At 45.1% G+C, this 13,228-nt stretch overlaps 1 protein-coding gene across 7 annotated transcripts in view; it reads left to right on the top strand.

The window, feature by feature from the left end:
- The window catches only part of GOLGB1 (golgin B1), a 52,480-nt gene extending 44,131 nt beyond the window's left edge, over nucleotides 1-8,349 (top strand). For all 7 annotated transcript variants that reach the window (XM_041123448.1, XM_041123449.1, XM_030013857.2 and 4 more), the window contains 5 exons: nucleotides 2,499-2,657; nucleotides 2,791-2,888; nucleotides 3,564-3,698; nucleotides 5,915-6,020; nucleotides 6,627-8,349. In XM_041123448.1, the coding sequence (XP_040979382.1) occupies nucleotides 2,499-2,657; nucleotides 2,791-2,888; nucleotides 3,564-3,698; nucleotides 5,915-6,020; nucleotides 6,627-6,761 (633 nt within the window). In that variant the 3' untranslated portion in view covers nucleotides 6,762-8,349. The remainder of the gene's footprint in view (nucleotides 1-2,498; nucleotides 2,658-2,790; nucleotides 2,889-3,563; nucleotides 3,699-5,914; nucleotides 6,021-6,626) is intronic.
- The last annotated feature ends 4,879 nt before the right edge of the window (nucleotides 8,350-13,228 follow it).

The raw sequence follows: 13,228 nt of genomic DNA, 5'->3' as shown, positions 1-13,228 counted from the left end.
AGCCTTCCCACCCTCAAGCAGATCAACAGTCCTGCTGAACTTGGTGTCGTCTGCAGAGTTACTGAAGGTGCATTTGATCCCCTTGTCCAGATCACTGATAAAGATATTAAAGACAACTGGCCCCAGTACTGAGCCCTGGGGAACACCACTTGTGACCGGCCACCAACTGGATTTAACCCCAATCACCACAACTCTTTGGGCCCAGCCATCCAGCCAGTTTTTTACCCAGTGAAGAGTACACCTGTCCAAGCCATGAGCAGCCAGTTTCTCCAGGAGAATGCTGTGGGAGACGGCGTCAAAGGCTTAACTAAAGTCTAGGCAGACAACATCCACAGTCTTTCCCTCATCCACTAAGCGGGTCACCTTGTCATAGAAGGAGATCAGGTTGGGCAAGCAGGACCTGCCTTTCATAAACCCGTGCTGACTGGGCCTGATCACCTGGTTGTCCTGTGTGTGCCGCATGATGGCACTCAAGATGATCTGCTCCGTAACCTTCCCCAGCACCGAGGTCAGGCTGACAGGCCCGTAGTTCCCCAGATTCTCCTTCTGGCCCTTCTTGTAGATGGGTGTCACATTTTGCTAACCTCCAGTCAACTGGGACCTCCCGGCTGTAAATGAGTGACCTAAAACCAGTCCCAGTATTCGAGTTACCGTCTTTTTGGTACCATGCAGAACAGGTTATGACTTCCCTCAATCTGCTGGCCTTGCTTCTCCTAATGTAGCCCAGTAGACAGTTTGTCTTGCTCACAATGAGGATGTACTTTTGGCTTTTATTCAGCCTGGCAGCTGCTGTAACTCGCCAGTCCTTTACAGCAGAGCTGTTACCTCGGCAGTCTCTTCCCATCCTGTATTGATGCATGGGTTTTGCCTCAGGTGCAGAAGTTTACACTTCTCCTTATTGAACTTGTGATTTCTGTTAGCCCGGTCCTCAAGCTTCTCAAAGTCCCTCCAGATTGAAGTTTTGTCTTTGTCATGTCAGCCACTCCCGAAAATTCAATATTGGCTGCAAATTTGCTGATGCTATACTCTATGTCATAACTTATATTGCTGTCAATGTTGAGCAATATGTGCGCCAGGTAGGCTCCAGGAGTATTCTGCTCATTGCTGGCTGTCAAGCCATTGATCATTGCCTTTGAGTCCAGTGGTCCAGCCAATTTTTGACTATGTAGCAGTTCATTTGTCTAGTTTCAGACATTGGAATAGGCTGCCCAGGGAAGTGGTTGAGTCACCATCCCTGGAAGTATTCAAAAAGCGAGTAGACAGGGTACTCCAGAACATGGTTTAGTGGGCATGGTTGATAGTTGGACTTGATGATCTTGAAGGTCTTTTCCAACCTAAATGATTCTATGATTCTATGATTCATAGCTCCTTCTTTTCCAAATGCAAATACTGTGAGTGATGATGTTAAAGCTTTGTCTACTGGAGCTGGCTGGGACGGAGTTAATTTTCTTCATAGCAGGCCCTAGGGTGCTGTGTTATAGATTTGTGACTAAAGCAGTGTTGATAACACACCAATGTATTAGCTATTGCTGAACAGTGCTTGCACAGCGTTAAGGCCTTCTCCATTTCTCACTCTGCTCTCCCTGCAGTGAGTAGGCTGGGAGTGGGCAAGAGCTTGCGAAAAGTCACAACTGGGACAGCTGATCTGAATGGACCAGGGGGATATTCCAGGCTGTATATAGATCACATTCAGGAGGATCAGTGACAGTAGTGTCTGAATCAGCAACTTTTCTGCCACTGAATTTTAGTGCCTTTTCTCTAAAGTGACCAGAGGGAGAAAGGAGGAGGGAGGAGGGAAGAGGACAGAAGAGGGGAGGGAAGAAAGAGAGGAGAGAGGGGGAGAGGGAAGAGAGAGGACAGATTTGGGGCGGGGGGGGGACGATGACAATGGGGGAAGGATGAAGGAGAGAGAGGGAGACCAGACAAAGGGACCAGAGAGCGAGATTATGTGAAGAAAGTTGTTTCCAGGTTCCATTTCTACTGTCTGGAGTTCTTTCTAGCCTCCTGCTTTCTAGGCTCCTGAAGGAAGTCCCTCCTTCAGAAGGCATGCTTGTGATCTTCAGTGCTGCCTGCGATCTTGAAAAAGTTTCTGCATTTCAGTACAGAATCACAAGCAGTCCGATTCCCACATTGAAATGGAAGACTCAGAATTTAGCAAACTTCAGAAAGAGAGCTGAATTCAAGGAGAAAGCAAGAATATAAAATCATAATTTATTGATGATGTTTCTGAAAGGTTTAAGTCAATCTCAGCACTTACAGAAATCTTGTTTTGGAAGCGTGTTATTCTGTACGTTGTGTGGATATTTTGGGACTCTGTTCTGGAAACCTTAGCAGTCTGGAAACCTGTTGGAGATTATCACTGATGTTTGGACCTTAGTAATGTGCAGTGTGGCAGTTCCCATGTTCTCAATAGAATTCTTACCCTCAATTACACAGAGAACAATTTTGCTTTCACAAAAATATTAGTTCTTTACTTAGCAGTTGTGTTCTCTTCTCAGCTATCTCAGGTCTTTGAAGAGAAAAATGCCCTCTCCCTCCAGCTGCGTGGTAACAGTCGGAATATCTGTGAGAGCCATCAGCACTACAATGAGGTTCTGAACCGCTGCTTGGTGCTTGAGAGGCAGCTCCAGGAGCTGCAGTCTGCAGACAAGGGCATGGTAAGGGTGGGTGTCTTGGTGCAGGGGAGGGGAAAGCTTATTGCAGGTGGCTCCACTTAACTGTGCAGCATTGTAGCTACTTTCTGTCCTCTTCATTCATTGCTATCTGCTATACATTCATGCTTTCTTTCAGGAGTTGTTTGCAACAGATGCTGCACCAGGAGCACCCCAAGAAAAGAATGAGCCTCAGAGAGGCAGTTACACACCAGAACTGCAGGAGTTGCAGCTGAGGTAAAGAAAGCCTGAGAAAACAGGGGTGGTGATGTTAGTCGTGATGGAGGTCTTTGGGCTGGTGATGAGCCTATTTCTGTTACTCTCTGTCAGAGTGTTGGAAAAACTCAGTTCCACACTAGGACCTTGTGGAAGTGGAGGAACTGTTATATGCACTTGACAGCTGTCGTTAGTTATCTCTTTGGATAGAACTTCAAAAAATGAAGAGGCAACATGCAGCAGCAATTCCAGTTGACCATCACCAGCCAAACTAGCATCTTTCATTTGATAGGCTGGGTCCTCAGTAACTGCTTAAGTATATCAATAGTCTGGGTCTCAAGGCTGTTAGCCTGAGAGTGTCTGGAATTGAGACCTAGCACATGATTCCTTGTAACCTTCTGGAACTAAGATCTAGCACGTGATTCCTCATACCCTTTCAAAATAATTTTCAGAAGGTGGGGCCACGGGTGACAGAGCCAAGGAACAACTTCCTGATGTGACACAAGCTTCAAGAGATTTATCTTCTCTCTTGCTTTCCAAATAATTTAAATCCATTAATAAAAGATAACTAAGTCTTCTCTGTGAAGTGGAAGGATATTGGAGTCTGTTCACATACTGCATCAGTGAATACAACAGAAACAGAATAGTCCATGAATTAGCCCTTTTCTTGGCATATGCTTTGTTATTTTCTGACAGGTTGTCCGAAACAGAACATTTACATAGCAGCACAAAGCAGGATCTGAGATACTTAGAGGAGCAGCTGGAGGAAGAACGGGACCGTCGTCTTGCTGTAGAGGAGGCACTTTCTGCAGCACAGGATCAGATCAGGAGGTGAGTGAGCTTGAGCAAACAGGCAGTATCACCATAAAAGTATGGTGATCCTAGATCTGTGTTCATCTGCACTTCACTACATTCTTCTGTAGAATGTCACTGGGGGCATAGAAACGCCTATACCATGTCTGTCACAGAATGGTTGAGGTTAGAAGGGACCTCTGGAGGTCATCTGGTCCGACGCCCCTGCTCAAGCAGGGCTACCTAGAGCAAGTTGCCCAGGACCATGTCCAGCTGGCTTTTGAGTATCTTCAAGGATGGAGACTTCACAACCTCCCTGGGCAACCTGTGCCAGAGCTCAGTCACCCTTACAGTAAAAAAGTGTTTCCTGACATTCAGGCTATCCTTCAATTGTAGACAAAGATAGAATGAGACAACTGAGTAGACTTTAAGACAAATTCTGACTAGAAATGAGATGCCAGCTTTCTCAATGAGTTAAATTAACTACCGGAAAATATAATTTGGAGACTGGGAATTGGGTGAAGGCAGAAGAGGAGTTTTCATACTTCCAGGGGATTTGTCTCCTCAGTAAGCACCTATCTGTCATGGCCAAAACAGTCTTGACTTGAAGAGTGTCACTCAAGTTTAATGTATTGCCAATTAACATAAACTTTTAATTACTTTGGGTATTGAGAGACAATTAAACACTTAGCGAAAACACTTCCCCCCGCCTTTCCCAGGCTCAACTTCAGTCTAGACACCTCTCCTCCCTGCTTCCTACTATCCAGTCCCATTGTTTGCACTGTACATTACACTCAGTCCCTTTGGTGAGGCAAAGGGCAGCGTAGGAGGCTGGGGTTAGTATGTAGTGATTTCTCTCTGCTGTTTCTTGTTTCTTACTCATTTCTTCCTTCCCCTAGCAGCTACCACCCTTTGTTAAATGTTTCAGCAGAGGCACCATACGCTCCTCTAGTTGTAGTTGTGGCACACAGTGAGGCATCATCCATTGCCAAGCCAGCTGGAACCAGCTGTGACCTGGTACAGGGCACTTCATGGCCTCCTGCCACACAGCTCTCCCTTGCAACTCCCTGTTACCAAAACCTTGCCGTTTATACCCAATACACTGTGTATCTTGGGTTACTTGACAGAAGTCCTTATAGTCAGCAGAGAAAAGGAGGCTGACCTAGACTAGATGTTAGGATTAGGATGCATGTTAGAAATGCCTGTTTCTCCTCATTGACTACAGAAGTGGGTTTTGTCACTACTTGATTGTAGGCACTTGTGCTGTGCATTTCCTGGCAGTTAAAATAAACCTCACTATTGGAGTCTTTTACGTGAAAACAATGGCTTTCTTCTGACACGTTTGCTGATTCAGCCAAAAAAATAATGGTCTGTATGGAAGAATTCTGGATGAAGTTCCCTGGTAATTGCTACACAACTCAGACAACTGTATCACCTTCTAGCATTAAAGTCTATGAAAGCCTCCTACAACTGATTTCACTTCACTAACTAATGCTAGCCTGAAGATTTGACAGTGCTGCTTCTGCATTTTATCCTGTAATAGCATCTTACCAATCTTGGATATCTGTCACTAGAAAACAGTTAGCAAGAACCAGCACTATTGGGACCAGAGTTGGCTTCCAAAATAATTTCAGAGAATTTAAAATATACAGTTAAATCATTTGCCCTGGCTTCTTTCAAGTCACACACGATGAAATTTCACTCGAAAGACCCCATGTAGAACACAGAGACCTCAGTTAAGGTAAAGAGTTTGAAATTCCTGAAAGACAAAATGAAAAAAACAGCACCAAAAAAAATCATGAGTTTTGAAGTGGCAGGATATAAAGTAGGTAAGAAAGGACTCCACTGCCAGCAGCTGAATTGTCCTCTCTACTGGAGCGGAATGGTAATCTGCACATCATGCAGTATGGAAGTTTTACTTTTCTCTCTGTGGCTATGGGCACAGGAAGTGGCTGGCACAGAGCAAGTATAACTTGTGTAGAGAGCACAATATGCCTGCTCAGTTACAGTTTCACCAGTCTCCTGGTGGAGGAAGGGAGGACTACTGCTAGTTGAATCACCCAGTCCTTCTGCTGAGCTTGAGCTCAGGAGGCACTACAGTTGTAGTTGAAACCAGTTCTTGTCAAGTGAGGCCATGGCTTGCTTGCAATGGTTGATTACTTTTTGAAGAAATACCTCCTTTCCTAAGCTTGTCTACAGTGTTGGTTTGGGGCATCATAAGAAACTGAATTTAACTTCATGTTTTTTTGTGGCAGGTTGCAGTCAAGTGAGTGGACGTCTTCCTTAAGTGCTAGCATTGATATGACTCCAGGTCATGAGCATTCCTTGCTGATTGACTCCATGGATAATAATTTCATCAAAGTAAGAATTCACATTCACGGCTGTCAATGATGTGAGCCCTGGCTGATGCAAGAAAATGTGAACTGAAAACTGTGAACCTATAGCAGCTAAATCCTCCTGTAGGCACATTTAAATCTGTTTGGATTTTTGTAGGTTTCTGCTCTTGTCTTGCTCTGTTTTCTATGCCAAAAGCCACATATTGTTCAGCTGCAAGGGTGAAAGAAGGCAACAAATAAGTAAGAATTTTCTTCTTCTAGGCCAGAGAGTGAATCAGGATTCCTAGTAGCTCGAGGCTCTAGCAGAAAAGTACCATTGATCCATTTGTTTATATTTCACTCGGGGAGGCTAGAAATTCATAGGGACCAAATGTTAGGGAGAAATGTTCTGCATTCTGTTGCCCTTTTTCAAGCAGAATTGGTTAACGAGAAACCTGCAGAGAGTCGGGGAAGGGGAATGTTTCACTGAGGATTGGCTCTAGAGGTCAAATCTGACAGTGGAATGGGTTTGGGAAGGTTCATGCTGATTAGCTTAAACAAACTTACCTTCACGGTCTGGAGAGCTCTGGGTGAAGGCAGCTGGGGACATACCCACTCCTGGTACTGACTGGTCTCTCTTTTACTCTTCCAGACTCGGAATATCCTTGGACTACGACGCCTGTTACGCTCTGTCTTCTGTTCTCGGACTCACTTGCCTCTGCTAGTGGCCATGTATTTGCTTGCTCTCCATGTCCTGCTCTTCCTGTGCTTTACAGGCCACCTGTGAACAGGAATAACAGCCTTTTTTTGAGCCACAGCCCTCTGTGTAATGAGGGCCTGCATTCCCTATGACAGGGTAGCACCTTCACCCAGCTGCTGCCTTTTTCCTAATCAGCCCTTAAAGAGCACCCGGCAACTTGCACCTAGGTTGCTTGCTGTCTAAGTATGCAGCAGCCAGTGCTGATGCTTGGGATCTGTTTCCAGGACATCTGCCATTGCTTTGGTGTTTTTAAATGAGTGGTACATTTTCTGAGCTAGGGTCCTCATGCTACAAGCTTCAAGGACAGCATCTGTTCCTGTACCTGGAGGTAGCACCACTCATTTTATATAGTATTGTGCTGGTAGGAATAAGAAAAATATTCTTGAGTTACTGCAGTACTTCAACACTTCTAGGAACTGCAGGAACTTCCCCCTCTTAGACTGAATCAGTGAATTGGGCTGGGGAAACCCTGTAGCTAGATATGAAAAAGAGAAGCTTCTTCCCTTTCTTCCATTCCTTAGATTTGCTCCATGGCTCAGTGCTGTTTGAAATGCATATCCTAAGGAAGTTGTGGACACTTCAAAGAACATTAATTGAATTTCAAAATCGTGTTTCCTGCTCAGTTGTATCTCCTATTGAAGAAAGGCCAAAATTAGTATATCTGGACCTGCTGAGCATTCCATGTAAAAACAGTCATATGTCTGCCCTGACAAGCCTGTAAAATAATGTCAGTAATTTAGTTATTGAAAAGGAATTGGAAACAAGAAACTTTTTAGCTATAAGATAATAACCTTGCTCTTTACAGCATTTGTGCACCTCTCACAATGGAAGGTGCTTGCATATCTCTTGAAATGAGAGCAGCCATGCTCCTGCATTCTTGTCCACTGAACCCTTGTCACAAGATTAAACCTGTGCAGACTGTGTTGAAGGGTTCCATAATGTGGTATGTGGGCCCAAATCAAAGGCAGAAGCTCCAGAAATAAACTGTTCCCCCCTATGGTGAGAAAAGGACTAGAGTTCTGAAACGTTCTGGCATCTCTGCTTTAGGAAAAGCCTGTTGTAGAAAGCTAGTGCTGGTCATTGGACTTTTTGAATCTAAAACAAACTGATGCAAATGGACTTGATCTTACAGGACATATGGAAAGCTGTGTTTTCTAAAGAACTGAATATGTCCTGGAATTGACACTGCCCTTTTGCAAAGGGAGAATGCTGAATGCAAAGAAGATAGTTCCAGTCAAGTTCCCTGTCAGAGACCAAGTGGTCGTTCTGTTCAGAGTACTTGTCAGGATTGTATCTGCCTTTTGCTAGAGTATTAACAGTCACATTTTTCCTGTGGGAAAGAGGTAGTAGTTCTTTTGATATTGCTGGTAAACTAAGATTCTCTAGCCAGTGAACAAAGCCTGTTTGAGGATGGATTGATTTCATCATGGTAGCTAAAATAACTGGATCTCTGGCAGGTCCAGAATATTGGCGCTATATATTCATTTGTGCGGTACCCTTGATTACCTGTGTGGACTTCCTCAACTATATAAAATTCAGTGACCAAATACTTTGCCTATAGCTTCCTGGGGCATGTGCTTCTGTATATATAATAAAGATTATTTTTCAGATGGAATTTGTGTAATGTTGTCATGTAAATGTCAGAGGTCTCTTGAGGGCATAGTACTGCTGAATCATACCTTTTACAGGACCACCATGGGACTGTAGGTCACTTTTGTGTACGCGTCCTTGTATGTTGATTGCAGAAGCTCTGTTTCTTCATATTTTTTGAATGCCTATGGAGATGACCTTTTTCCACTATCTCACCTCTCTCAGCCTTTTCCAGCTTTTGCTGCAATGACAAAAGAAGGAAATAGCACTTTAATAGTGAAATCAATTCCAATAAAACTAGATCTACTTGGGTTTACTTTTCTTTGCATTTAGGCACATTTGACTGAACACTGCATGCTGTTAAGTGTTGTGCAACCCCAGGAAAGACACAGGAGTTAGCAACAGCAAGCTGGAAGCACACTACTAACTTAGATGGGGCTAGTTAAAACATACTGTCCTCTTCCAACTTTCTGTAGCCAAAGATGGGTACCTTTGTTCATATTCACTACTACAATCCACCACCACCATTAGAACAAAAGCTAGTAATGGGGTATTGTAAGACTGAAGATAATGTTTCCACTGTATTTCATGGGAGCAAGAATTACTGTCGTGGTTTCAGCCCAGCCGGTAACAAAGGACCACGCAGCCGCTCGCTCACTCCTCCCGCCCCCCTCCGATGGGATAGGGGGGAGACGGAGGAGAGAAAAGAAAAAAAAAAAAAAAAAAAAAAAAAAAAAACAAAAAAAACCCAAAAAACCTGGAACCTCGAGGGTTGAGATAAGGGCAGTTTACTGGGACAACGCAAAAAAAGTTACAACAACAACGACGGTACTAATGAAAGAGTATACAGAAAAGAGTGATGCACAGTGCAACTGCTCACTACCCGGGACCCGACGCTCCGCCACTTCCCCCACCGAAAGTCGAGAGCAGGAGAGCCCTCCCCCCGGCCCACTCCCCATGTATATACTGAGCATGATGTCACATGGTATGGAATAGCTCCTTGGCTAGCTCAGGTCAGCTGCCCCGGCTATGCCCCCCCACCTCCCAGGTTCCTGTAAAAATTAACTCTATCCCAGCTGAACCCAGGACAAATTATGAACAACGTATGTTTTCTTAAAGTCCGTGATGCAGGTTTTCTTCAGCTGAAATAAGACAAGCTTCTGCTGGTTCAGATACATTTAAATATTTCATACTTTCAGATGGAACAATTACAGTTTAGATTAAATATATAAATAAATAAAATAAAACCTCAGAAGGAACTCCTGATCTGATAATCATAGTCTAACCTAACAGCTTTGTGGTTTGACCTAATGAAAGATGTGGCATTGTAGCTGATGTTTCCTGTTTGAAACATGTCGCCTTTTTGTTTCTTCTCTGATGGACCTGTCTTGCCTAGTTTTTTGATCTATCTGCAATAGAGTCTGAGAAGGAGATTGAACAATGGAGCTGTGCTCTGCCATCTCAGGTACACACAAGCCAATTCAGCATGGCCACTACTGAGGCAGGTCCAGGATCTGTTTCTGTGTCAGGAGGAAGGCAGCGTTACAAGGGATAGGGAGGAGTGGAAGCAGGTTACTGCACGGAACTGTAAGGGGAACCCCTCCTTACCTTCTCAGCTACCTTTACAGAATAGGTATGAGGCTCTGGGTATGGTAGACAAAGCGCGTGATGAGATAGAAGAGGAGGAACCTATGCAAGTACTCTCACCAAAGTCAGATCAACTGACCCCTTGCAACAAGAGCCGCATTATGACCAGTGCTGAGAAGAAACAACAGTGAATTACGGTCACAGGTGACTCCCTCCTGAGGCACCCATTCACAGACCACACCCTCTTTTCAGGGAAGTTTGCTGCCTCCCTAGGGCCCAAATCAGGGATGTCACCAGATGACTGACAAGCTTACTACAGCCTTCGGACTATTACCCACACCGGCTCTTTCATGTGGGTACTAATAATGTTGTAACAAGAACATTATTAGTTGGTCATGTTTTCCTTAATCCTCCCAGCAATGGAGAGAGATGTTGGAAGAAACAGGTGTGCCCAAGACATCAATACTTGGCTCCAGCACTGATGCCTACACCAGAACTTCATTTTTTATAACCATGGGAGAGTCTTTAAAACACAAGGTATGCTGGGGCCTGATGGGATCCACCTGTCCTGATGTGGGGAAACACATCTTTGCTTGTAAACTGGTGGGACTCATTGAGAGGGCTTTAAACTAAAATCAAAGAGGGGAAGGGGATACCAACAGGAGAGCTGAAGGTAAGCCAAGGGTGAGCATGGCATCACCTGAAGGTGGCAATGCTAATGGGAGCATCTACACTGCTCCAGGGAGCACTGAGGGCTTAGGAGCACATCTGAAATACTTGTACACCAACACATGCAGTATGAGAAACAAGCAGGATGAACTGGAAGCATTGGTCAGTTCCCAGAGCTACGTTATCATTGGTATTAGTGAGACCTGGTGAAATGAGTTCCACAACGGGAGTGCTGGGATGGAGGGCTACAGGCTGTTCAGGAGGGCTAGGCAGGGCAGGCGAGGTGGAGGAGTCACACTATATGTAAGGGAGAGGTTTGACTGTACAGCCCCTACAGTTAGGGATGACGTGGTTGAGAGCCTCTGGGTGAGGATTAGGGGGATGGAAAACAAAGCAGATGTCATACTGGGTGTATACTATCAATTGCCCAGCCAGGATAGCACTGATAGCACTAATTCTCTAGGCAATTAGGAGAAATCTCTGGATCAGTAGCCCTTGTCCTTATGGGAGATTTCAACTTCCCAGACATCAACTGGGAAGTCTGTATTGCTGTGATGAGCAAGTCTGGGAAATTCCTGAAGTTTGTGGAAGATAACTTCTTGTCACAAATACTCAGTGAGCCAACTAGGAAAGATGCCCTCCTGGACTTGTTTGTCAATAGAGGAGGGCTCACAGAAGATGTGATGGTAAGTGTCCGTCTTGGCCACAGTGATCATGAAATGGCTGAGTTTAAAATTTTTGAGGTAATGAGAAAAGAGGTCTGCAGAGTTGCTAGCCTGGATTTCAAGAGAGCAAACTTTAAGCTATTCAGCGAACTACTTAGCAGTGTCCCCAGGGAATCTGCTTTTGAGGGCCTAGGAGTCAGCAAGTGCTGGTCAGTTTTTAAGCACCTTTTAGAAGCACAGGAGCAGGCAATTCCACTGTGTCGAAAGTCAAGCAAGCAGGGCAGAAGACCAGCTTAGCTGAACACAGAACTCCTCGTGGAGCTCCAGAGGAAAAAGGAATTGTACGATCTCTGGAAGCGAGGACAGGCTTTGCAAGAATAGTAGAGACGTGGTTCACATATGCAGGGAGAAGACGTGAAACACCAAATCTCAGAGTTGAAACTGGTTAGTGTTGTGTCAGACAACCAGAAAGGTTTTTTTAAGTACGCTAATAGCAAGAGAAGGTCTAAAGAAAGCATTGGAGTGATCCTTGTTGAAGATGGTCACCTGACTAATAGGGATGAAGAAAAAGCAGAGGCGCTCGATGCTTTTTTTGCCTCAGTCTTCAATTATATTGATAGACATTGGGCTGCCCAGTTCCCTGAGTCAGAGGACCATGAGTGCAGGAGAAGTGATTTTCCATTTATGGACACTGAAATTGTAAGGGACCAGCTATAGCAGCTGAATGTTCACAAGCCCATGGGGCCTGATGAGATTCACCCCAGAGTACTGAAGGAGCTAGCGGATGTTATGGCAGGACCCCTCTCGATCATGTACCAAAGGTCTTGGGGATCTGGGGAGGTGCCCCCTGACTGGAAGCTAGCCAGTATTATTCCAATTTACAAAAAGGGTGTGAGGGAAGACCCAGGAAACTACAGACCTGTTAGTCTAACCTCAGTTCCTGGAAAAAACTATGGAGATCATAGTGGGTACTATTGAAAGACATTTAAAGAACAATGCAATCCCTAGGCACAGTCAACATGGGTTCACAAAGGGAAAGTCCTGTTTAACTAAGTTGATAACCTTCTGTGATAAGGTCACCCACCTAGTGGATCAAGGGAAGGAGGTGGATGTAGTTTTTCTGGATTTTAATAAGGCTTTTGATACTGTCCCTCACAGCATCCAACAGGTCCATGTCCTTCTTATGTTGGGGGCCCCAGAGCTGAATGCAGTACTCCAGGTGGGGTCTCACGAGAGCAGAATAGAGGGGAAGAATCACCTCCCTCAGCCTGCTGGCCACTCTTCTTGTGATGCAGCCCAGGATACAGTTGGCTTTCTGGGCTGTGAGCACACATTGCTGGCTCATACTCAGTTTTTCATCCACCAACACCCCCAAGTCCTTCCCCACAGGGCTGCTATCAATCCACTCATCGCCCAGCCTGTATTTGTGCTTGGGATTGCCCCAACCCATGTGCAGGACCTTGCACTTGGCCTTGTTGAATTTAATGAAGTTTGCACGGGACCACCTCTCAAGCCTGTCAAGGTCCCTCTGGATGGCATCCCTTCCCTCTAGTGTGTCGACCACACCACACAACTTGGTGTCGTTGGCAGACTTGCTGAGGGTGCGCTCAATCCCACTGTCCATGTCACTGACAAAGATGTTAAACAGCACCAGTCCCAGTACTGACCCCTGAGGAACACCACTCGTCACTGCCCTCCACTTGGACATTGAGCTGTTGACCACAAGTCCTTGAGTGCGACCATCCAGCCAATTCCTTATCCACCAAGTAGTCCATCCATCCAATCCATGTCTCTCCAATTTAGAGATGAGGATGTCATGTGGGACAAGTGTGGAAACATTTCTTTACCAAGGGGGTGGTCACACACTGGAAGAGGATTCCTGGAGAGGTGGTCGATGCCCCATGCCTGTCAGTGTTTAAGAGGCATTTGGACAATGCCCTTAACAACATGCTTTAACTTTTGGTCAGCCCTGAAGTGGTCAGG

This window comes from Aquila chrysaetos, chromosome 5, assembly GCF_900496995.4.
Source record: "Aquila chrysaetos chrysaetos chromosome 5, bAquChr1.4, whole genome shotgun sequence".
NCBI classification, from domain to species: domain Eukaryota; kingdom Metazoa; phylum Chordata; class Aves; order Accipitriformes; family Accipitridae; genus Aquila; species Aquila chrysaetos.
Note: the sequence above shows the minus strand (reverse complement) of the source record. Positions and strands in the feature narration are given on the sequence as shown.